The sequence below is a fragment of the Mytilus edulis genome, chromosome 13 (genome assembly GCF_963676685.1).
Source record: "Mytilus edulis chromosome 13, xbMytEdul2.2, whole genome shotgun sequence".
Classification (NCBI taxonomy): Eukaryota; Metazoa; Mollusca; class Bivalvia; order Mytilida; family Mytilidae; genus Mytilus; species Mytilus edulis.
The window spans coordinates 32418237-32446211 of NC_092356.1; the positions used below are offsets into that span (position 1 = coordinate 32418237).

Here is a 27975-nt window from a genome sequence, read left to right on the forward strand (position 1 = left end):
ATTTTCGCCTTGAAACCCAAATATATGATGTTCGTATTATTCAAAAGTTCATTGCTTGTTTAATACATATAGTTATCACCGTATTATTCTGGATTTTATACATTTTTACACACTCCCCCGTTTCAATCAAATTTCCGAAATCGCTTTCTCTGTTAATTTCCCTGAAGTTAACGGACCTAAACGCTTCGAAAAAGAGTATGAATAACCATGAAGGCATTTTTTTGGTACAATATTATGCACTGTATATAAAAAAATTAAAAAGACCATAGAAGCTGAGATGTCAACGTTTTTTCTCGGTAGAAAACTAATATCTTATTGTTTTTAGTCAATTTGCATTTACAAAAGCAGAGATTATGAATAACTATTGAAAAAATTGGATCAATGCACATTTTAGTTTTGCAACTAAAAGTACACAAAAATGTGTCAAATCTGATATTTTCCCCATGAAATTGAACGTGAGATATGTCCACCTTTTAAATTTCCTACCGTTTTAACCATCGCATACGGTAGACTTATTGATGGTACAAAGAGGAAGCATAGCGTATGTGCTAGGGCCACGCCAAGAGCCTGTATGTTGACATACTATAAATACTTTAATGTATGGGGATATCTATTCATTCAGTTGACAATTTTGAATTCTTCGTATAGATATTTGAAATACAATAAATGTTCTACCTCAGGGGGTATATGTTTCCTAAGCCGTAATTTAAATAGGATTACGTGTTTTTAAATATTCTTCGAAGTTTTACTTGGTTCGAGCGTCACCAATGAGTCTTGTGTCGGCGAAACGCGTGTCTAACGTAAACAATCGATCATATGCCTAATATCTTTCAAATTGATTTTTATGATTATTGCCTTACAGTGTTGGCTATTGCTTCTTGTTTTAGGCCATACGATAAGCTTTAGTTGTTTACCTCAAAGCATTTAGTCTCTGGTATACAGAGATCATAGTGTCCTTTTAATCATACTTATCAAAGGTACCGGGCTTATAATATAATACCATCAGGCTTCTTATTCTAAGTACGGATTAACAATTAAAGAGGAGTAATGTCAGAGGATCAACGATGACCTGTCACTTCGTTGTATTCTAGATATGGAACAACTGTGTGCTGTTTACGAGTTCTATAACCAGTGGGAATTATGGTTGGCGATGCACCATGTTTATTGTGCATGTATAGGTTCTTTTATTAAATATATGTACCTTTACCAGCAGTTCATGCTCTTACAGGTTCTATAGCTCATCATCTATCTTTGTTCCTAAGAAAACTGTCTTTTGATGCTATCGAAATCATCAATAGATGGCGGGTTTATCACAAATTAAACAAAATTCATATTGACACGTAGATCGGTGCTGCAAGAAAACTCTATAAAGTGTTCGAAACCCCAAAAAAGTATGTTTAAGTCTAAGCAAGACGATTTGAGCAAGCTACATAATATCAAATTTCCAACCAAAAAGATTGTCATCGTGTCACGCCTACCACCAAGTGCGTCATCATTCAAACTACATATTCTGAAAGCTGGCAAACAAAGACATGACGTCATAACAAACATATATGGCAGTAGGTTTACCTAAGTATGAATACGGATGACAAAGGTGGTCTTAATACGTCACACTTTCTTCAGGATTTGATAAATTTGTTCTTGTGAAGGAAAAAGATATGCAATAGGAAAATTGTACATGTACTAAAATCATTGTAAGCATCTGTTACACAGAATTTTGTCAGTAACAGCGAAGTATCAGGAATCGTTCCAGTTAAGCAAAATCTTCACAGGCGCAGTTTTAAAATATAAATTTCGACTGTCTTATATTATTAAAAATCAAAAAACAGAAAATTGCATTATTTATTATAAATTAGATTTATTTCGTTTCTTTTAAAGATATAGATTATTCATAGAAACTCCTCCAGAATGACAAAAAAAACCTATATATAGGTTAAGCCGAACTATATCCCGCAAATTCATATCAGTTGATAAATATCTATAGATATCTAAGTTTTGAATACTGGTAAGACATTAATGCTTGCATTTTTAACTGCAAACCTTTTGACTGCACAAACGTGAGTGAAAATAAATGCAGTCCTAATAAAAAAAACACGTTAAGAAATTAAAGTATACAATCCCAAATGTCAAAATAGATGCAGTATAACGTAATCAGAGATCAATATTTTAATTAGATTGATCTTGGGGCCTAACTTTAATTAATAAATCATCGCATTCTAATTCTGCATTTGAGGTCAGTTTCACAACAAATCTTTCGACTAAAACTGGTCGTAAGTCATGAATAGTTCAGTTTACTTACGATTAATCTTGTCTTAAGTTTTTTTGTGAAACCGACTCCTGTATCTGAAGTTTGGTAAACCTTAGTTTTGCAGCTATATTTGTCGCGGACAGAATTCCATTATGATTGGATCCATATAAAAAAAAAAGATTTACTGAAATATTCAATGGTTTAAAAGATATGGACCGGACACAAACCAGACAAGGACGAATTAAACAATGTTTGAAAACTTGACGGCTCAAACGTCAATGCCAATGTCAAAATGAACTGATTTAATTTATGAAGAACCACATGTCATCCCATAATACATCTCTGAACTAAGTGTGTTTAACATCAGTTCTATAGTTCAAGGCAATGCATTTTATATTTGAAATCATTGGTTTTTGGATGAACTGTATATATGTATACGTTACCTGATTTAATTCGCAAACAAGTGGGGATTGACGGACGGACAGACTTAAAATGTGGTTCATATATCCTCTTTAACTTTGCTTGTGGTTGTATTAAACATGTAAGATAGTGATTTCCTATCTTGACATGGTTTGTTGGCTGTTATCAAACAGGAGACTATTGTCACTGTTGATGTGACAAAGACGTCTACTTTTTACTCTCTTTATTGCGTTGTTTTCTCTCCCTTCTACTCGTCCAACTTACAAATATTTCATCATATTTTTTTTATTTCGCATGGCACACCATCAAATATAATAAATATTAACACATTTAAAGTCAAATATTTGTTATTATGCGTCGTTTTTGTAGAAAGTACCGTTTTACCTACAGCAGAGTCAAAACGTCAAAATGACGTCAATTATCGCCAAACCATAAACGATAGGCAACAAAGCATCAGAGAGACGTTATCATAGTATCGTGTAAAGTAAAGTTTGAATTAGCTATATTACTAACTGCTTCAGATAAGACAATAATACTACAAAGGCGTTATTCTTTCAATTTTTTATGAATGGCCTTTGACCCCAATTTAAAAAAAATTGCACCATATTTCACTTTTACGACCGGGAAAAATGGAATTTTCACATTTTTTCCTTTCGAATGATATATAATATAGCTGTGTGTTAGATAGGTGCATTAAAAATATTTTTTAGGTCTGAATGTCACTCGCCTAATATGCCAAAACCAGCGAACAACATGTGTTCTATATTATTTTGAACAGTAGTAATGTTTGTCATACCATGATGCTGGGATTTCAGTCACAGCAAGTGAGGTTTGTCTGGACCATAGTTCTACCAAGGATTTGTATAGTACTATACAAATCCTTGGTTCTACTGAATTTAAATCCATTGTTATTAAGTTAGGTTTTGAATATTATCAAAACTCATAATGACATGATTATAACAAAGTAAATTAGATTTTGAATATACTGCTCACAATAGACAAGAACAATTGTCGGTAATACTAGACCAACTTGGCATTTAAACTCGTGTGATCATTGGTCTGAACACGATGTATTTAAATAGTATAATATTTCTATCAGCGAAAATCTTCTTTTAATCCAATAGAATACCACACTGATAAACACACACGAAACCATGGTATACAAAAATGTCAAGAGGTTAAAACTTTTTCAGTGAGACAAGAAAACGTTATAATTAACATGAATGGTACCCAATACAGGGCGTAACCAATAATATAAAAGGATAAATGAAGCAAATAAGGCACCAAATGCTTATATTAATTTAAATTTGAAAACAAGCTTAGAAATACGTTAAAACAATTATTAAATTAAAGAACTGTACAAAATTTTGAATGGTTTTAATTTATACAAAGACGAACCAAACATTTATACCACGAAGCATAATTTACGCACTTATATTATTTTGCACTTTATAAATATATTGTGAATTTATATCCACGGCGACCTCTTGTACACTGTCACACGGTGTGAAGATAATAAGGCATTGTATCTTGAATTACGTAACGTATATAACATCCGCCTTCTGCATACATATATATGGTGGTTCAATAGATTCCTCAATATACTTGAAATGATTTTCTCGTTCATTATTATTTTCAAATTATTTAATTTTTTTTATAGTGTATAAAAGGATGAGGAAAATTGTTCTTTCATTGCATTTTATCTGTTTTCTTGGACTAATTTTGCGATGTGGTTGCTGGTTAAGAGAAGGACAGTAAGTTTTAAACAATAACTATTTACACATACTTTTAACTATAAATCATGATTGATTCATCAAATGTTTCCCCTTTTGCCTAACCTGGACCTTTGGTCCAGTTTAAGCTATTGCCACCAATGTGTGCCCTTCCCGCTCTGCCTAGTACTACTAATAAATATTAACAAAAATCTTCCATGATTTCACTTAGCCACTTTAAACAAAGTTTTCCGAATCGGCATACTTAAGTTGGCATGGTTGGTCTTTTATAAGATTGTGATTTTTCAATGCTGCCGACCAACTGTAAAAGCCTTACCTTAAACAGAAATGCAATTAGTTGTCATATATATGTTACAGTGAATTTGTAAAATCAGGGATTTTGTAAAATCACTGGACTAATTATAGTGATTTTGTAAAATCACTAACAATTTCAGTGGTTTTGTAAAATCCCTGAAATTTTTAGGGGTTTTATAAAATCACTGAAAATACTGCTAGGGATTTTGTAAAATCCCTGATTACACGTTAAACTTGTTATTAGAAATGTGTTTATCTTAATATAAAAATAGCCTAAAATTATTTTTGAAGGAAACTTCTGTTATGACAGATTTTCCACGTAAAGCATGTACAGTTTTATTACAAGTAGAACTAGAAGTTGCATCCAATGCAGTTGCTTCACAAACAAAACACACATGTTTGCTCTTGATTTAAAGACATATGTAGCTAACCGTTTTTACAGAATGTCAGTTGTTTAGTGCATGCAAACTTACTATTAAAATAAAGGCTAGATAAACCTCAAACTTATTGAGTGTTACTGCTGTGGGCTTTTTTCACAGAAATTTTCTTTCAAAAAGAATGAATTTATTTTTTCAAATTCCCTGAATTTAATCAGTGAATCTGTAGAAAAGATCTTAATCATTTCAGGGATTTTGTAAAATCCCTAGTCAAATTCAGAGATTTTATAAAATCACGAATCAGTTCAGTGATTTTACAAATTCCCTGAAACTTCAGTGATTTTACAAAATCCCTCTGATTCGTGATTTTGTAAAATCCTGAATTCGACTAGTGATTTTACAAATTACCTGTAACATATATATGTCTCTGATTTAAGATTCAACTTATTTAGCTCTCATTCAGCCTTCTTGTATCTATAAATGTCTATCGTATATCTTTATGGTCAAAATGTAAGTCTGCATTTCTTTAAAAAAAATGCGAGTAATCACGGAATAATAAAGCGTTCAAAATAATGGTGGGATGTCATTTAGATGTAGTGCAAGTAATATTTTTGTCGAAAATGAAGTCAATTATATGCTAATATATTATGACATCCAAGGTAGTTATGCGAAAAACACCCGGGGAAAAACAATATTTATTTGTTAAATATCTGAAAACCATTCGTTTAATTTAAGTCAGAAGTGGTTTATTATATTCGTCATCCTTTTAAAGAGAACAATGAGTTATATCTAAATTTTATTACCATTATTAATCAGGTCGGGACCACTACCTTATATGGAAATGCATAAATTAGCATACTTATGTTCTCGCACATGTAATTGTTTATTTACATGTGACGCAATTTATTTTTACCTAGGTTTTTGACCAATCCACTAAATGAGTCACAATGCATGATGGACTACTACGTGTTTACAATCAACCAAGAACACGTGTTATTTACTGAAATACAACACATCTTTTCGTGCAATTCGGGATTCATAATTTCGCTTAGTTTTTCATTTTGTGTATCCTCATTTATAGTTCGTGATATAAAGTATAACTTCCATGCTCAGATTAACGAAGAGTTGTTTCTATGCGAAAAAAATGGGTTTGAATTACCCGATATATAGCCATTAACATGTTTGATGATGGCACAGATATTTCATGTATTTTTCCACCACACAGCAACGAAACAACAGCGAAAAAACACAATTACCCACGAGACAAACTTACTAGTGTAAAGTAAGCCGTCGATAACAGCCGGTGCCGATATTAACGAGTACAGCAATTTTCGTATAGATAATTTGTAAAGGCAAATGTGTGATCCTTAAATTTTGTGTTCGTAAAAAAGGCGAAGAAATATTTACATACATGGCAGTGTTAACAAAATCTATAAGTATGTATTTTGTCACATTTCAGTATATTTGACTTCCAAACTGTTCCCTTTGTATTGAAGGTAGTGAAGTCAGCAACTGTAGTTTCATTTTGTTCGTTTTTTAACGGGCTCGGACATTTGCCAAACTGAATAAAATCATTACAGCTGATTTCTTATACCTGCAAAGTAAAACTTTGGTTGGCTTGAATGCTTTGTTTGCATAGTTGTTTATACAAGCTTTGAAAATAAGATTGACATCTTTAAACAATATATATATATATATATATAGTCATAGTTTAACTTGTATATTTTATATTTTGTACAATATACAAACAAAGCAAGCAAGCTAACCAAAGTTTTGCTCTACATGCATTAGGAAATAAGCTGTAATGATGTTATCCATATGTATGTGCGACAAGGTGGAAAATTTGATATGTTTTGTGAAAATTGCAGCGTTGGATCTATAATAAAAAAGAAGATGTGGTATGATTGCCAATGATACAGCTGTCTACAAGAGACCAAAATGACACAGAAATTAACATTTATAGATCACTGTCCGGCCTTCAACAATGAGGAAAGCCCATACCGCATAGTCAGCTATAAAAGGCCCCGATATGACAATGTAAAACAATTCAAACGAGAAAACTAACGGCCTTAATTATATACTAAAAAAATGAACGAAAAACAAATATGTAACAAATAAACAAACGACAACCACTGAAATACAAGCTCCTATACAATATATTTTTGTTATGAAATAGATTTCTTCTCCTTTTATATATTTAATTGGGCGGTTTTTTGGTTTGTTTTTTTTTGATTGTTGTATACAAGTAATGTTTGGGTCATTTATAGCTTACTTTTCAGCATAGAACCTATGACTGCTTACTTTACTAAATTATGTCTTTGTTGAAAGGATTTGGCACTCATACCTCATCTTCTTATTTATATATACAAAGCACGTTTTAGAAAGAAGAAAAAAATAGGTAATATGGCACCCACTATGATCCAGAGACTTTTAATATTTTATATATATATATATGTCAACAGGACAGCAGCCGAACGATAAAAAACCTCTAAGGTATATTTTATGATAAAATTAGCAACAAACGGATATTATCGATGTATGAAACTATAAAAAAAAATGTATTGAGCTATATACCGTACCCGCTCAGTGGCGGATCCAGGGGCGGGGGTTCCGGGTGATGGACCCCCCTTTTTTGGACGGTCAGTGCATTTGGATGAGGACATGTAGTTGGAACCCCCTCCCCTTTTGTCCAGTGTTAGGACCCCCTTTTAAAATGGCTGGATCCGCCCCTGCCGCCTTCATAACACTTATTTTAAGCATACTGAATATTATGATGTTCTTACTTTTAGTTCAGGTCCTGATAAAAAAAAATACACATTCAGTACAGAAAGAAGTGTTTCAATGAAAGTATTCGTTTTTTTCTAGACAGAAATGATTTTGGAATGACATTATACCGGTTTAAAAGAGCTCGAATGATTTTCTTATTGGACAGTGGTCACTTTATTGGATATTTCAGTGTTTCATGTCGTAAAATTAATGCAGGTTCAATTCATAACAATGCACAAAACCGGTTCAACTACCAAGGCCAAAAAAAAAGTCGAATCGTGAAGCCAGTAAACAATATTTTTTAATCTGAGCATGCAAATTGAAGATTACGTTATATATTTTACATTAAATATATTCGCAGAATAAAAACATTGGTAATTAGAGTCCCAGACAATATATTAGTTGACTGTTTTCCCACTAATTCCACGTGTTTTACGTAGTAGCCCACAATGCAGTGTAGTTCATTGAGTCGATTGGTCAGTTTTTCAAGGCCATATTGGCCTTGTGTTTTGGAAATTACTATGCAAATATATTCTGACGTCAGAAAATCTAGAGTTCTCGACCTGTTAATGCCTCGCCGAGGCTCGGACTTTAAAATGAGATAATTTAACTATCTCGATAATCCACTTGTTACAATGTAATAATCTATATTTATCGTATCGTATCGTATCGTATCTTATCTTATCTATGGACCTTCTGAGTCTGAAATGAAGGTTTATCGTATCATATATTGTGTTATTACGAAATTTAGAAATGGAAATGTCATTACATTCCCCGTCCCTTAGACGTATCCTACTGATTGAAACGAAAAGTGGGATATCGCTAGTCCAAATTATTATGATGTCTAGGAAGGCTATTTTAATTTTTTGCTTTGACGCCCTCTTGTCAATTCGGGATAAAAAAAAAAAGTCAAAATCGAAAAATACCCACAGCAGACGGCATGATTATCTGGACTAGGATCGCCAACACCTAAGTTAGAAGGGACTTAGAAGTTGCAAAACAAAGATAGATTCTGGAGAAATTTCTTGAGTGTGTTTACGTAGTATTAAGTTAATTTATTTGCCTTAAATTATAAAAATGTTTTGTCTAAACTTAAAAGATTGGTTTCTTTATAAAGGTTTATTCAGATATATGTAATATATACCACTGAGGCTTGTATAGGGTATATTGGGATATGGAATATTTGCCATTTTAATTTTAGGGATAAGGGATATTTGTCCTAAAAGTAAATGGGATATGGGATATTGATGCATTTATAAGGATATTGAATTTTTAACATGAAAAAAAATAAGTGGAATTTAAAAGTTAAGTACAGAAATTTTTACATATCACTTGATAACATTGCTCAAAAAAGTTTAATATTAAAGATCATGTTAGTGCTTTGTTGAGTGAGTTTGTGGTTGTTTTATGTTAAAGTAATCCAAACCCAAGCGAAAAGTATTGATCTATTTTCGATATGTTATATGCTCATATGTACTGATAATTTTAAAAGTATTTGTTTTGCTTTCCATACTTTGTTCCTTATTGTTAATTTTCCTTTTTTGGATGGTGATGTTCCTTTGGCACTATCTTACGGTGTTTGTATATCACAACTCCTCCGCTATGCCCGTGTCTGTTGTAATGTTTTGGATTTTAATGAACGAAATCTATGTATTTGTGACAGTGGAAAAAGCAGCTTCGTTTATTATTTTGGACTTTAATATAAAATTCTCAATTTTGATATTTCAGACTTTAATTCTCTGTGATTTATAATTCATTTTATTTTGTTTCTATGTAAATGGTCAGTTGGATACCAGCGGTCAAGCTGTACGGACGCCGTGCATTTACAGTGACATTCATTGTGTTTAGTATAGAACATTTAGTGGAATTACCATTTGCTGTATCTTTCCGGAATATTTACCGTTGAACTTTTATTGTAATTAATGTTTTGCACTATTGAAGAAGTTATATATAAACCATCGTAAAGCTTAACTTAGTTTTGTTGACTTTATCCAGTGACTTTCCCCCCGAATTCTAAATATAACAGGAACGACGAAAACCCCTGTTATATATTACTGGTATATTATTAAGTCAGGGATTTCGTTACCACAAATCACTTAAAATCTTTACTAAATTCTAGATTTGGTTTTGAAGTTTGGTTCTACCTGTAGAAAACTTATTTCAAACGTGATAGCACATCCTCATTTTTACGGAGATGTTGTTTACCGTGCCATTGGATGCTGGATGTGTAATGATTTATAATTTAGTCTCAGATGCATTACTTTTTATTAGTTGTAATTGGCTTTGAACTGGCTGTCAGTAACTGCGAGTACTCTCAGATCTGTACTTGGTGTCTTTTTGTTGATGGGATGTACAAGTACTCTGTCACGTCCACTCTCTGTTTTTGTTAGATGTATTTCTATTCGTATCCATCTGATGAGTTAAGCCTTTTTCAACTGATTTGTAGTCAAAAAAGTCCCAGTCAAAATTGTTGACGTTGTGATGATGAGGGAAAAAAATGGGCTTGGGAATGAATTTATAATGATTTTTTGGGATATTTCAAAATAGTTTTAGGGATATGGGATATTTGTGGAAAACATTTATTGGGATATTAGGGGTAAACATTATAGGGATACGGGATATTGGGATAAAAACTTAATGGGATATGGGATATTGATACCCCCCTAAACAAGCCTCACCACTGCATGTATCTGGTTAATTTACAGATGGTTTACTCATGTGGTTCCCTCTCACAAATCCTTTTTTTTTCTTCTGTTTTTTCCTATTTCCCACATTTTTAATTCTTTTCCAGATCCCACTTTTTTGTCTCTACCATAGACGGATCCAGCCCCCCCTCCCTTTTGTTTGAAAATTTGGTTGATTTTAAAGGGAATCACTGAAGCATGACTGGAGTGCCGGCCCCTCCTTTACAAACAGTTCTGGATCATCCACTGCCTACATCCCACATCCCCCACTGTTTTTGACCCCCTTTACCCCACTTTTTTATCCTATAAACTGTAACAATTTTATGCTTCGCTTAGCATTAGCACATGTATGTATACCCCACAAACTTGAAGCATGTCCCTTCTCATTACTATTAATAATCTGAGACTGTTTTCACAGACTCCAGTGAGGGTAAAATAAATTAAGTATAGAGTAATGTTGTTATTTTAAATATTCTTAAACAATTTTATGTTTAAATCCTCCAATTCATCTTAAAATCTTATACAAATGAATTGGGATAAGGTTAAGATGTGGAGAAAAAGCACAATAGTTTTGTAATTCCAAACTGATAAGGCAATTTCCGCAAAACTATACTATACAATAAAATGTTGTTTTTTTCTGAGCCAAATGGGTAAACAAACTAAACCCCATTTTCCCAAAAGTACAGAGAAAAATATATGTAAATATCAAAAGCCAATCCAATAAAGATCTTTGGTTAAAACAGTTTATTATATATTGGTTTCTTAATTCTAAAAGCATTTAACATTTTGTCCACAAAGCATATGGCAAAATTTGGGATACATTGCTCATTTGCATAGTGGCCATTTTGCCTTATCATGACAGCAGCCATTACAATAGGATTATGTATGCCCCGTCAATATAAATGCCAATGTGCCAATTACTTTGTCGAATCAACAATTTGTCTGCATATAGGTGAATGGTGTATGTTTTTAGGGTTCTATCCTTGTACAAATGAACAATGTCTACTGTGAAAAATTTCAGCATTTTTAGTTTGAAAATCAGGAGCGTAACTGTTGTATAATTGCTATATAGAATAAGGAAAAATCGTCAAAAAGCAACATTTGGCAAGATTCAAAACAAAATATAGAGTGTTCATGATTTGTCCGCATATGGGGAAACACCTTGTAGGTTGAATTTTAAAGTTAAATTACTTTTAACTTAACTTCTTTCTTAAGTTTCCGGCCAAATTCTTTTAAAAACATGATGATTTCAACCTTCCCTTTCGCAAAAAGTCAAATTTTAAGCATATTTCCTTAGAATTACAAAACATTTTTGTAAATATCTGCCAAAGGAAGTTTTTAAAGACACATTAGCTTTAAAATCATGACGGAAAAGGGCTTGATTATTCGCAAATTTGATATGATTTATATTTTCAATCTTAAACAAAGGGAAGTAATTTTAATCAAAAGGGCCAAAGTCATGTGGTGCAAATCACATGAATAAAGTACCTTTGATTTTGCCATATGGGCTGCATTCATGAATAGATATTTGTAAGATTAAAAACCAGATGATTTGACATGATTTTACTTTTCGGAAGGCATTGAACTAGTACACATTTTTGTTAAGGGACCAGCTGAACCCGCCTGTGGGTGCAGGATTTTCTCATTTTGTTGAAGACCCTTTGTTGGCCTTAGGCATTTTTTTCCTCTTTCCATTTCCATTCTCAATTTTATTGAAGGCGTTTTCATAATAACCTCAGCTGAAGACATACATAGGTCATCCATCTACATTACACAACTTCAACACTAACATCTTGGTGAGCATATTTTCCTTACAATTCTAAAGTGATATATACATTTAAATATCCATATATATAAAATGTTATAGAATGAGTTCAGATCAGAGAAATTTAGTGTCAACAAATCACTACCTTTGCAAGCATACATTATTACTAGAACTAGAAATGCGAAAATAATTGTCCTGACGTCCCCGATTTCCTATGAAAATATGTGTACTTTAAAACAGTTCTAAATGGAAGTCTTGTCTATGACTTAAAAGTCAGTCCGATGACGGAAACAATATCCCATCACCTTTATTTTTGTTTTTCTCCTAAAATAACTGAAACTGAATAATCATAAAAATGGATGACAAATGCCACTTTGCATGGTACCTATAGGACACACAGGCATGAAGACTAATTTGTTGTGGAAGGAAGAGAAGTGACACACAAAATGAGGTCTTCTCGTTTAAAAGTATGCATAGATGTAACCTGATAAATTGAACCTGATAAATTGAACTGTTTTTGTTTGTTTCCTTTTCTTCTTAGAATCGACTAATGAGAATTGTATATCTGTAAACTACTGTTGCCAAAAATTAAATGCCAGGCCACACTTAAAAATATTTTGGTTTGCCCAAACCCTACCCAAAGGTTGAGACAGTGGGTAGGTAGGTAGGCATTTTCTTTTTTTTTTTCAAAAAAAGAAATTGTAGTATCAGATGTTTATTAGTCTTCATGCCTATTTGATTAAAAAAAAACTTCTTCAAATCAGAACAATAAAAGAATTTGAGTAGGCAGTTTTTTTCTGGATAGGTAGCGTTTGGGCAAACAAACCTATTATTTATTATGGCCCCAGTACTTCAAAATATTTGTTTACTAAATCTTATATTTGCAGAACTATTTTCCAACCTGTTTTCAGTTAAAATATGAAGAAATTTTCTTGTTGTTACTGATTTTTATTGTTTTTTCTTCTCCAGAAATCATGTAAAGAAAATTGAATGGTATGAAAAAAGAAGAACAACATACTCTTGTCACTTTTGGAATTGGAGTCGGTGTCATAAATACATGTAAGTTCTTAATTAACCCTTAAATAACTGCAAAATTTGTGTACCAAGATCACCTATTGCGTAAGAGATATACTGTACCATAGAACAGAGGTGTGTTTGTTGTAAAAAGAAAAGAAAAGGAAAGTGTTTTATTAAAAAAGATTTTTTTAGTTTGATTATCTTCTGCAACAGATGTTTAAATATTGGGAAAGGTTGATTGTATTTTAAGGTCGCTTGCGGGTACAAAAATTTCAGCAAAAAATTAAACATTTGTTTTTTCATTATAAATTTTATTCATTACACTATTAGTTATTACTTTATGATATGGTACAAAAATCAACCAAATAAATCGATTCAGTTTTGCCCCTGATGACTTGAAATGTTTATATCATTGAAAAAGTTCCAAATTATCTCCCTTTGGTGCAACAATGCCATTTTTTGGCATTAAAATTGAAATATCTTTTTTAATTCATCCGTGACCTATATTTTTTATTATTGTTTTCAAATAAGCTGTACATAAACTAAATAATTGTAAAATTTAAGCGATTTCTGTAATTTAGTTCTTTTTTTATTTCAATATTACCTCTATTTCTCCTATTAGTTCAACAGAAAAAAAGGACATTAACAAAAATGTATGCTTCTTTTCGAGGCAGATTGTAAGCTTAAATGAACGGTGACCCAATTTTTTTATTTCATTTTTCTATTAAGTATATGATAAAGTTCATTTATAAAAAAATATAGCGAAATCCTATATTAAAAAAAAATAATGTTTTATACCCGCAAGCCCCCTTGTGTTTGCTGGTATCTTCTATTGAGTGATGGTTTTTTAGTTGGCAACTATATCATTATATCTTAATTTTGTCTCACCTGGAAAAAAAGCCAAGGTGAGACATAGGCATTCTTTGGGGTGTCATGAATATCTAGGTTCAGTCTTTAAAGTATTTTAGACATCACTTACTTATCAAATCTTAATGGAATTTTACAAAACATTGAGTTCATGATTAGGTGACAGCATCCATTAGATTTGGAATTTTTGAAAAAAAACAAAATTGTATTTGACTAAGAAATGGATTGAGATTTTTTTTTTAGTTAACATTTACATACAGTCTTCCGTTCAGGTTTTTTTAAAGATGTCATATATATGATTTAAGGTAGATTGGGTGTCTTTATCTGAGCACCCCTTCTGGGTTTCTGCATATATTTTACCAAGAACAGGCAAATATTTCAACTTGGAATTATTTTTAATTAGGGAATTTCCATAATTTCTTGTGCTTGAAATTTCTAATAAATTTCATGCTTATTCTCTATTATATTTTATGGAGCAATGCATAACACTTTCCATACAATGTATTTTGTAAAGATAGTGTTGTGCACAACACAGAACATTCGATTGAAAATGTGCTATCTTCTTTGTAATAGAAATAAAATAAATATATTAGAATACAGAATAAACGTAGAACTCATTAAAATTTTCAAGCCCAAGAAACTATGCAAATTCCAAAATTAAAAAAAAAATCCAAATTGAAATAATAGCCTGTTCAAGTATCTTTTAATATACAACAAAAAACATGAAATTTAAAGATAAACTATCAAACAATTAAGTTTCTTTAAATGTTTCTTTTTAGCTCACCTGGACTAAAAGGCCAAGTGAGCTTTTCCCATCACTTGGCGTCCGGCGTCCGTCATCCGTCGTCCGTCGTCGTCCGTCGTCGTCCGTCGTCTGTCGTCCGTCGTCGTTAACTTTTACAAAAATCTTCTCCTCTGAAACTACTGGGCCAAATAAAACCAAACTTGGCCACAATCATCATTGGTGTATCTAGTTTAAAATTTGTGTTTTTTGACCCGGCCAACCAACCAAGATGGCCGCCAATGGCTAAAAATAGAACATAGGGGTAAAATGCAGTTTTTGGCTTACAACTCAAAAACCAAAGCATTTAGAGCAAATCTGACATGGGTAAAATTGTTTATTAGGTCAAGATCTATCTACCCTGAAATTTTCAGATGAATCAGACAACCCATTGTTGGGTTGCTGCCCCTAAATTGGTAATTTTAAGGAAATTTTACTGTTTTTGGTTATTATCTTGAATATTATTATAGATGGAGATAAACTGTAAACAGCAATAATGTTCAGCAAAGTAAGATTTACAAATAAGTCAGCATGACCAAAATGGTCAGTTGACCCCTTTAGGAGTTATTGCCCTTTATAGTCAATTTTTAACCATTTTTCGTAAATCTCCATGATCTTTTACAAAAATCTTCTCCTCTGAAACTACTGGGCCAAATTAAACCAAACTTGGCCACAATCATCATTTATGTATCTTGTTTAAGATTTGTGTTTTTTGACCCGGCCAACCAACCAAGATGGCCGCCATGGCTAAAAATAGAACATAGGGGTAAAATGCAGTTTTTGGCTTATAACTCAAAAACCAAAGTATTTAGAGCAAATCTGACATGGGGTAAAATTGTTTATCAGGTCAAGATCTATCTGCCCTGAAATTTTCAGATGAATCAGACAACCCATTGTTGGGTTGCTGCCCCTAAATTGGTAATTTTAAGGAAATTTTACTGTTTTTGGTTATTATCTTGAATATTATTATAGATGGAGATAAACTGTAAACAGCAATAATGTTCAGCAAAGTAAGATTTACAAATAAGTGTCTACATGACCAAAATGGTCAGTTGACCCCTTTAGGAGTTATTGCCCTTTATAGTAAATTTTTAACCATTTTTCGTAAATCTCCATGATCTTTTACAAAAATCTTCTCCTCTGAAACTACTGGGCCAAATTATTCCAAACTTGGCCACAATTATCATTGATGTATCTAGTTAAAAAATTGTGTTTTTTGACCCGGCCAACCAACTAAGATGCCGCCACGGCTAAAAATAGAACATGGAGGTTAAATGCAGTTTTTGGTTATTACTCAAAAACCAAAGCATTTAGAGCAAATCTGACAAGAGATAAAATTGTTTATCTGGTCAAGATCTATCTGCCCTGAAATTTTAAGATGAATGGGACAACCGGTTGTTGGGTTGCTGCCCCTGAATTGGTAATTTTAAGAAAATTTTGCTGTTTTTGGATATTATCTTGAATATTATTATGGATAGAGATAAACTGTAAACAGCAAAAATGTTCAGCAAAGTAAGATTTACAAATAAGTCTACAGGACCAAAATGGTCAGTTGACCCCTTTAGGAGTTATTGCCCTTTATAGTCAATTTTTAACCATTTTTCGTAAATCTTAGTTAACTTTTACAAAAATTTTCTCCTCTGAAACTACTGGGCCAAATTTTACCAAACATAGCCAGAATCATTATTAGGCTATCTAGTCTAAAAATTGTGTTTTGTGACCGGGCAAACCAACCAAGATGGCCGCTACGGCTAAATATAGAACATAGGGGTAAAATGCAGTTTTTGGCTTATAACTCAAAAACCAAAGCATTTAGAGCAAATCTGACAGGGATACAATTGTTTATCTGGTCAAGATCTATCTGCCCTGAAATTTTTAGATGAATCGGACAACTCGTTGTTAGGTTGCTACCCCTAAATTGGTAATTTTAAGGAAATTTTGCTGTTTTGGGTTATTATCTTGAATATTATTATAGATAGAGATGAACTGTAAACAGCAATAATGTACAGCAATTTAAGACTCAAAAATAAGTCAAAACAACCAAAATGGTCAATTGACCCCCTAAGAAGTTATTGTCCTTTATAATCAATTTTTAACAATTTTCATAAAATTTGTAAATATTTACTAACATTTTCCAATGAAACTACAAGGACAAGTTTATTATAGATAAAGATAATTGTAAGCAGCAAGAATGTTCAGTAAAGTAAGATGTACAAACACATCACAATCACCTAAACACAATTTTGTCATGAACTGTCTGCTTCCTTTGTTTAATTTACATATACCAAGGTGAGCGACACCGGCTGTTTAGAGCCTCTAGTTTTCTTTTTTTAGAAAAATCCTTTTAAAATCAAGGGCAGATATTAGTATTGAATTTGAAAGGATGGATTAGGCCTGTGAACCCTAGGTTTATTTTATATTTTGAAAATATAGATATATGATGAAAAGCAGATCTCCCATTAAATTATGAAACAATATATTTGGCCCCCATGGTCTATTGACTTTGAAACTTTTGCTTAGTTTACATGTAATACATGTTTGTTATATGATCAGTTCAAGATGAACCACTTATGTTAAGTCAATGATTTTTGGTATGCAAAAGTATTGGAATTTGCAAGTCTTGTTTCCATAGAGATTATATAGCCCCAACCCCTCATCATGGTTCATTGACTTTGAAACTTTTACATAGTTTACAAGTTTATGTTTGTGTTTAGGTTTTTATAAAGTGAACAACTTATGATATGTTAATGATATTTGGTATGCACATGCAGTTGTATTAACATTGGCACATCTCATTTCCATGGAGATTGTTTTAGCCAATTGTACCTTCAGTCATGGTTCATACACTTTTAATATTTGCATAACTTACATGTAAAGTATTGCTATTTTAATTTCAAGATCATTACAACATAATTGCATTATTACAAAAAGGTGAGACATAATCTCTGTGATAACAGTTTATTGAATAGAAATTTGAAAGTACATTTACCCCAAAGTCGTTTACATAAGTTTAAGAGAAATTCTATCATCAAACATTTAGACACCCAAGCTAAAATTAACTGAAATCTTGATAAATGGTTTTATAAGAGGGTTCCAAAAGATTTCACTGAAGGGATCGAGGTATATACTGTAGAAGCCGAAATTTTCGTGGAGGATTTAATTTTGTTTATTTCGTGGAAAAAATATATATCCATGAATTAAAAAAAACCATGAAAATTTAACCTCCATAAAATACCACTTACATAATAAGGAAACCACGAAATTAAATCCGCATGAAATCTTATAGAGAGTCAAAACAAGGAAAATTAATGTTTCTACAGTACATATAAATATGTTTTTTTGCTGTGCAAGTACTAATTTTGTGTCATGGATGTATACCCAATATCCTTTGATTTCTATCATACAAACATCTAGTATTTTTTTCTTCAGATCTGAATACAATTACAAATTAGAGTGTGAACAAGGTTGGACACAATTTTGGATATTACATAGTGGCAGCTGTGATTATGGTAAGTCAAAATAATTTTTTAAGGTTTGTGTCTTCAACATGGTCAAATTTGATCAGAGACCTTGTGGGTTTAGGGCTGACTTTGTGACCTGAAATCTCATTTAAAAGGACCTGTTGCCTTAAAAATGTTCAGAACAATTTTATTTGCCTGAAAGTGATCAATCGACATAAGGCCATTTTTAAATGTAACATTATGACTACCCATTCTAGTGCTTCAGATAGAAACTTTTATTACAGAATTGATCAGAACTGTTTAATTCTTGACATCAGAAAAACACCCACAAGACAATGACACACAATTCAATTACAGGTACTTTACTCTTTCATTCTCTTACATGACCAGATGGGTGTGCTACTTCTCTTACATGACCAGAGGGTTGTGCTCATTCTCTTTCATGACCAGAGGGTAACGTGCTCATTCTCTTACATGACCAGAGGGTTGTGCTCATTCTCATACATGACCAGAGGGGTGTGCTCATTCCCTTAAATAACCAGAGGGGTTTTCATTCTCTTACATGACCAGAGGGTAACGTGCTTATTCTCTTACATTCCAAGAGGGGTATGCTCATTCTCTTACATGACCAGAGGGTTGTGCCCATTCTCTTACATGACCAGTGGGGTGTGCTCATTCTCATACATGACCAGAGGGTTGTGCTCATTCCCTTACATGACCAGAGGGTTGTGCTCATTCCCTTACATGACAAGAGGGGTATGCTCATTCCCTTACATGACCAGAGGACTATGCTCATTCTCATACATGACTAGAGGGTTGTGCTCATTCCCTTACATGACCAGAGGGTTGTGCTCATTCCCTTACATGACAAGAGGGGTATGCTCATTCCCTTACATGACCTGAGGACTATGCTCATACTCGTACATAACCAGAGGGGCGTGTTCATTCTCTTACATGACCAGAGGGGTGTGCTCATTCTCTTACATGACCAGAGGGTTGTGCCCATTCTCTTACATGACCATAGGGCTGTGCTCATTCTCTTACATGACCAGAGGTGTGTGCTCATTCTCTTACATGCCAAGAGGGGTATGCTTATTCTCTTACATGACCAGAGGTGTGTGCTCATTCTCTTACATGACCAGAGGGGTATGCTCATTCCCTTACATGACCAGAGGGTTGTAGATAGATATAGGAAGATGTGGTGTGAGTGCCAATGAGACAACTCTCCACCGTGCTCATACTCTTAAATAACCAGAGGGTAACATGCTCATTCTCTTACATGACCAGAGGGTTGTGCTCATTCTCTTACATGACCAGAGGTGTGTGCTCATTCTCTTACCTGACAAGAGGGGTATGCTCATTCCCTTACATGACCAGAGGACTATGCTCATACTCTTACATGACCAGAGGGGTGTGTTCATTCTCTTACATGACCAGAGGGTTGTGCCCATTCTCTTACATGACCAGAGGGTTGTGCTCATTCTCTTACATGACCAGAGGGTTGTGCCCATTCTCTTACATGACCATAGGGTTGTGCTCATTCTCTTACATGACCAGAGGGGTATGCTCATTCTCTTACATGACCAGAGGGTTGTGCCATTTCTCTTACATGACCAGAGGGTTGTGCATGTGTAAAGCAAAATTATATCCGGGTGAAATTTGATCCGGAGGAAAAAATGTCACAGTAGTTGTTGTTATTTTTTTATCCGGAGGAAAATATTTCCCTGGGATATTTTTTCCTTTGCCGTGAAATTCTATCTGGGTAGTTACCTTATTGAATAGTTATTAGAAAAAACTTATCAGCCCAGTAGTCAACATTTCGGTGTTGACATGAATATCAATAATGTGGTCATTTTTATAAATTTCCTGTTTCCAAAACCTTGAATTTTTCGAAAAACTAAGGATTTTCTTATTCCAGGCATAGATTACCTTAGCCGTATTTGGCACAACTTTTTGGAATTTTGGATCCCCAATGCTCTTCAACTTTGTACTTGTTTGGCTTTATAAATATTTCGATTTGAGCGTCACTGATGAGTCTTATGTAGACGAAACGCGCGTCTGGCGTACTAAATTATAATCCTGGTACTTTATACACCTATTGACTGGGTGTGCGGGTAATAGCAAGTTTGTTGTCCCTGAGATACCAACTATTGCTCGAGGCAAAGCCGAGAGCAATAGTTGGTATGCGAAGGGACAACAAACTTGCTATTACCCGCACAACCAGTCATTAGGTGTTTTATTATACTGAACAACACAGCCATTATGTGTTTTATATATATACAACTGTACCAAAAAACTAATTTTCTGAAAGTGTATATATATCATATGGAAAAAAAGAATAATGTCACATAACTTTATTTGCACATGATGAACTATACCTTTTTTTTTAAATTTGTTTTGTATTTATAAATATTTCATTAATTTCAATCAGGACAAGAAATACTTGTGTTAAACTTTCCGTGCTCATAATAAATTTTAGCTAAGGTACACCGAACGCAAATTCACTTTTAATATACGGAGAGCCATTATGTGTTTTATATATATACAACTGTACCAAAAAACTAATTTTCTGAAAGTGTATATATATCATATGGAAAAAAAGAATAATGTCACATAACTTTATTTGCACATGATGAACTATACCTTTTTTTTTAAATTCGTTTTGTATTTATAAATATTTCATTAATTTCAATCAGGACAAGAAATACTTGTGTTAAACTTTCCGTGCTCATAATAAATTTTAGCTAAGGTACACCGAACGCAAATTCACTTTTAATATACGGAGAGCGAGCCCATATTTTGAATAAGGTTTTATATTTTAGATCTTTAAAAAATTCCCTTGAAGATTTTTTTTTCTTTTTTATAATTGCTTCTTGTAAGTGAAATTACAAACAACACACACAGATTCCACCGTTTACAATATTATAGTGAGTTTGACGTTGCAAAGCATACGTAACCAAGCAGAGTAGTCAATGACATCATTATCATCCAATGATAAATAAGCATGAAAAAGTACGGGAAAGATGATTATGAAACTATTCAACGGGGCAATAGTCTTTGAAACTATTGACTGGCAAATGGGTCTGTGGAATGAAATAGCACAACTATTTCATTACTTTTTATATAGAAAAAACATACTGAGGTATAATAATTGATAACTATTATCCTTTAAATATACTATGAAATAATAATAGTGTATTTGAATTAAAGCGAAATTGTAAAAAATAAAATGTATTATAATGGGAAATAATTTCACAAATTATCATTGAAAAAATTTCCTTAAATATTCAAGTCAATATCATCCTTTTAAAAAGAAAATTATCATGAAACATAGGGAAGAAAACCAGAAGTAATTTCAAAGATCGTAATTGTGAAAATAATATCATGATTGAATAAGGTTAGTGAAATACATGTAAAAGTGAGTTGTTTTCAGATCTCAGTACAAATATAAATTTAAAAGTAAGATAGAACTATAGTTGCATTACTACTGTTAACAGTAATAGAAGAATTTGATTATGATGATATAACTATATATAGAAATAGTTTTGTCTGGGGACAGAGATGTCGTTGTTGATTATATGGAAATCAGATAAATCATAGCATAACAATATATTGGAACAAAAGCATGTTTAACAGCTGGATAGTATTTATCTGTGAAATGTTATCTGTCTTATTAAATCAAGTTGTAAGTCATCTTTTTATATAAATGAATACTGTGGATTCATTATTATTCGTTGGATACCAATTTTCGTGGGTTTCGTGGGTACAAGTGAACCACAAATTCAAATGTTCAACGAATACACTTATTCAATAGGCTTTTTATACAGAGATTGGCAAAACCACAAAATCAAATATCCACGAATATGCAAATTTTTAGCAATCCACGAAAATTGATACCCACGAAAATAAATGAATCCACAGTATATAAAAAATAAGATTCAAGGAAAAATTTCACTATGAAATAGATTCAGAAATATATTATAATAATATCTTTAAAATATAAATTACTCATAATTACCTCCCTTTGATAAATTATGCAAATTTGTTCTACCTTTGTGAAACATTTTATAATTGTAGTCAGGTATATATTGATTGTGAGTGACTTACATAGTAGTTAATGGGACTCTATCACACAGTTCTGTGAAATATAGTATGGCAAATATATACCAGTACATACTATCCGCATAACACAGATAGATTTTCACTCCTCTGGAAAACATCAACCTGTTTGAAATACCATGCCTGGAAAAAAATTACCGGGACCAATTATCCTCAGGATAAAATATCACAGAGGAAGAAATAAACCGTTACACACTTTCTCTTACATGACCAGAGGGTTGTGCCCCTTCTCTTACATGACCATAGGGTTGTGTTCATTCTCTTACATGACCAGAGGGGTATGCGCATTCTCTTCATGACCAGAGGGGTATGCTCATTCTCTTACATGACCAGAGGGGTGTGCTCATTCTCTTACATGACCAGAGGGGTGTGCTCATTCTCTTACATGACCAGAGGGGTGTGTTCATTCTCTTACATGACAAGAGGGGTATGCTCATTTTCTTTCATAACCAGAGGGGTATGCTCATTCTCTTACATGACCAGAGGGGTATGCTTATCCTCTAAGTGACCAGAGGGGTATGCTCATTCTCATACATTACCAGAGGGGTGTGTTTGTTCTCTTATATGACCAGAGGGATGTGCTCATTCTCTTTCATGACCAGAGGGGAATGCTCATTCTCTTTCATGACCAGAGGGGTGTGCCCATTCTCTCTCATAACCAGAGGGTTGTGCTCATTCTCTTTCATGACCAGAGGGGTATGCTCATTCTCTTACATGACCAGAGGGGTGTGCTCATTCTCTTACATGACCAGAGGGGTGTGCTCATTCTCTTACATGACCAGAGGGGTATGCTCATTCTCTTACATGACCAGAGGGGTATGCTCATTCTCTTACATGACCAGAGGGGTGTGCTCATTCTCTTACATGACCAGAGGGGTGTGCTCATTCCCTTACATGACCAGAGGACTATGCTCATACTCTTACATGACCAGAGGGTTGTGCTCATTCTATTACATGACCAGAGGGTGTGCTCATTCTCTTACATGACCAGAGGGGTGTGCTCAATCTCATACATTACCAGAGGGGTGTGCTCATTCTCTTACATGACCAGAGGGGTGTGCTCATTCTCTTACATGACCAGAGGGGTGTGCTCATTCTCTTACATGACCAGAGGGGTGTGCTCATTCTCTTACATGACCAGAGGGGTATGCTCATTCTCCTATCATGAACAAAATCTTTAGAACTTATATTTTTATACTTGTAAATTTACAATAATGGCAGATTCCTCTCTGTAGGTAGCATTTATGTGCAGTGATGAGAATAGTCATTTATCAAATTTGAATTGAGAGTAAAATTTTATGCAATAATTTTTTTTTGTGATTTTCTCATAATATGTCTTCCTTTGTGGTCTGTCATCTTTTTCTATAACTGTCTTTGAAACTACTGAGGAAATTTAAACATACTTATGACAATGTCTTTTTACAGTGGCGATCCAGTGGGAGGGTTCCGGGGGTTGTAGCCCCCCCTTTTCTTTCTGGTGATCAATGCATTTGAATGGGGACATATAGTTAAGAACAAACCCCCCTCTTTTATCCTGGATTAGAAACCTCCCCTTTTATAAAAGGCTGGATCTGCCCCTGGGATGTGACCTTGAGAGTGACCAGTGTTATGTTGCCGCAGAAATACATGGATATTATGAGTACAAAATAACATTCCTTATCGCTTGTTATAAATTCATTTTTTAAGAACATAAATGAATAACATGAAAAAGTTTTGTCGTGAGAAATAAATATATATATAAGTAAAATAATATCTATGCACACGTACAGAAAATTGTGTTTGCGAATGAATATCTCGAAAAAAAGCATTCCAAAAATAGTGTGGGTGTACATATCTGTCTTGCAGGTATGAAATGTATCATATAACCTCCTGTCATATATTCATCATCCAACATAACTTGCAGTCCTCCGATGTTCAGTTCTTCAGTATTTTGATTTTACCCAGTTATGTGCTTTGAGCAAAAACTATGGTAGATAGAGAGAACCTGTAAACAAAAATATTTTTTTTATCAGCAATACAAATTTAACAAAAAGCAAACAAATTTTAGTCATGAACTATATTTTTTTCTACAATCATTTGACAATGATGGAGTGTGTTTAGCAATACAAATTTAACAAAAAGCAAAAAATTTTTAGTCATGAACTATATTTTTTTCTACAATGTTGGAGCGTGTTTGAAGATGCACATAGACCTAGGTCAACAAGAAATTTGTTAAGAAGCTTATGGTATTTCCCTAATTTTTCATCAGAAACAGAATATTTTTTTTCATTTCCCATATGAAAAAAAAATGTCTTTTTTCAAGAAATTAAAAATTAATAAAATAATTTATTCAAAATTTAAACCCTTCCCCCATGAAAGATGAACTGGTAGTGCTTTATTTTGTGAGATATGTTTTTAATTTGGACTTGAAGTATCTCTTTTGCTGTTGTTTAAGTGCAACATTATGATTTGTTGTCTCTGTAGTTGTTTATTACTCAAATTAATCAGAAACAACTTTTAGAAATACTTTTATATTTTTCCAGCAATATGTGATGGAAGAACAGATTTTACTGGTGCTTGTAATATAAGATATAAGACTGAGAAATGTCAGACAACAGTAGATGGACCTATCTGCAACAGTGGAGGGAGTTGCTCATCTCCAGATGTTTGTTCAAACTGTACTCATGGATTCTATTCTGATGGACCATACTGTAGGAGTAAGTATTTCTAGGTCATTGTTTCAAATGTGACAATGAATAAATCTTATCTAAAAGGTCAGCAAATCAAGATCTACAAGACAGTATTTAAATAAATATTGTTATACCTCCACTTTAAAAAAGGGGGTATACTGTTTTACCTCTGTCTGTCCATCCATCAGTCAGTCCGTCCCTTCCATAAATATTTTTCATCACATTTTTCTCAGGAACTTCAATACAAGGATTTCTGAAATTTGGTTTCAGGGTTTATATAAGGCCGCTATATCCTATGATGCGTTTTCAGATTCATCACTTGACAGCTTCCTGTTTACCGAAACACTTGTATGATTTTACACATGATAGACAAGTTGAAAATTTTTGTCACATTTTTCTCAGGAACTAAATACAAGGATTTCTGAAATTTGGTTTCAGGGTTTAAACAAGTCAGTTATACTGTGTAATGCGTTTTCAGTTTCATCACTCAACAACTTCCTTTATTAAAATTATCCACTTGTGGTGGGGCTATCATTAGTGAGTAGTAGCTCTCAGTTTCACTTGTTTTTCTGCCCCACCTACGATAGTAGCGGGACATTATGTTTTCTGGTCTGTGCATCTGTTTGTCCTTCAGTCCGTCCAATCCGTCCGTCCGTTTGTCTGTCTGTCCCGCTTCATGTTAAAGTTTTTAGTCAAGGTAGTTTTGGATGAAGTTGAATTCCAATCAACTTGAAACTTAGTACACATGTTCCCTATGATAAGATCTTTCTAATTTAAATGCCAAATTAGATTTTTGACCACAATTTTACAGTCCACTGAACATAGAAAATAAGAGTGTGAGTGGGGCATCCGTGAACTATGGACACATTCTTCTATTTCTGTTATCTTTAAAACTAAAATAGAAAACAATCACTGTATACTGCATCAAAACTGTGTAATAACAGCAATTGATAAGTCACTGAAAGATATTGTCAATTGATTTCTAATTGGAGATATTTCAATTAAAAATGCAAAAGTAAAACAGGTTCATCAAAATCAGTGTTTCACTGTCAATGAATTTGTACTTGACTTTTTATTGGAGTTAATGCTAGATTAGTAGCCATTGAACATGAAAACTATTACAGGCAGAAACTGCAAATAGCAAATAAGGGTCAGCAATATAAGATCTTAAAAAAACCTATGACAGAAATCTTAGATTTCTTATTTTAGTTATAGATTATTTGTGTTTTGACTATCATATGCATCTTGAAATTATAATGGATAAGCAATGTTGGAATGTGGCAGTAGATGAAGATTCACATAGATTCAGGTCAGAATCTTAAGAGCCTTTTGTTTAAGGATATGTTTTCAAAGATATTAATGTTTTTATTTTTTGAATGGATCTTTCTGACATATTTTTTTTTTATTTCTTCAGAATGTGGGCCAATTGAACATTGTAAATACACAAGATGCACGACTTCTAGCAATCAACACTGTGAATGGTGTGAATCAGAACATTTTCCTATGAGATATTGGAGAGCCTATGTTAGACATCTTGATAATACAAAATGTCAGCGTAAGTAGAGCAATGTCCCTTTATAAGCTGATGGTTTTCTATAGTACAGACAACTTTCTTTGTTTTGAACTCCTATGAGTAGAATGGAGTTAGTTCGATAAGGGCCATAACTGGCCCCAATTATTTATTAAGTTCAATGTTTCAAGATAAAACATGTTTTAAGTTGACTTAAAGACATGTGAGAAAGTTATATAGAACTATTTCTGTCAAAGTTTTTTCTAAAGCATTCATTTTTACATCCCAACTAGGTCAAAATCAGTCAAATTTCAGCCAAATTTGGGACCAGGAAACATAGAGTGCAGGCGTCGACAAACTAAATATTCAAGTTTGACATCTTAATTGTCTCTACAAACATTATTTTCAAAGATCTTTTTTGTCGACGTATGCGCTCTATATTTCCTGTCCTATAATCAATGAACATTTAGCCATTTTCTTTGATTTTTTCGTGGAAAATCAAAACAAGTACTATTTGTGATGTCATGAATAAAACGAAGGAACATAACTTGTCAACAAATAGACTTATTTCCTATCTAAGTCACTGATTCATTGAAATATTTGCAATTAGCAATGATTCAATGTAATATTTGTAAATGAATCCAAATTTTAAATGTAAGCTAAATAAGGAGACCATTTTTAGAGCCTTAACCAACCTACTCCTTTCCCTTGGTCCTGAACTTAAGTCCAATATAGATATATGTTGATTTCGAGATAACTTTTCATAAAAATGGAAGAATTTTGATTGTCTTATAATAGGAGCAAGATAATTTAGTCTATGCCATCAGGCTAATAGCAGGAGACAATTTTTTTAATGTCACCCTCTCTTGCAGACTAAAAATCAATAACTTAATGGACAATGAATTGAATATTACATCAATAATTTTAAAGACAATGCAATAGTTCTACATTTTGGCCTCAGAAATTATTCATAGACTGTCTAAATATATACTTAAAAGATGCAAAGACGCTCATATTTCAGAACTGTATTACTGATTGAGTCAGTGTTGTGCAAAGGTACCAGGTAAGAAGTGTTGGTATCTTGAAATTTCTTTGAATATAGTAAAACAGTTTATAATTCTGGCTTATGTAACTTACTGTAGTGAAGGATTCTATCTTGTAAAACTATAGAAAATTATTTTGACAAATGACAAATGTATTTTCATAAAACCTTTCATACTAAAGATACACTTTTCTCAAATTTTGAATTATACCACAACAGGAG

At 33.0% G+C, this 27975-nt stretch overlaps 1 protein-coding gene across 1 annotated transcript in view; it reads left to right on the forward strand.

The window, feature by feature from the left end:
- Window positions 1–27975, forward strand: part of LOC139500246 (uncharacterized) — a 144982-nt gene that overhangs the window by 16618 nt on the left and 100389 nt on the right. Inside the window, exons 3-4 of the mRNA XM_071288986.1 lie at window positions 25055–25228; window positions 26616–26756. Of these exons, the coding sequence (XP_071145087.1) occupies window positions 25055–25228; window positions 26616–26756 (315 nt within the window). The remainder of the gene's footprint in view (window positions 1–25054; window positions 25229–26615; window positions 26757–27975) is intronic.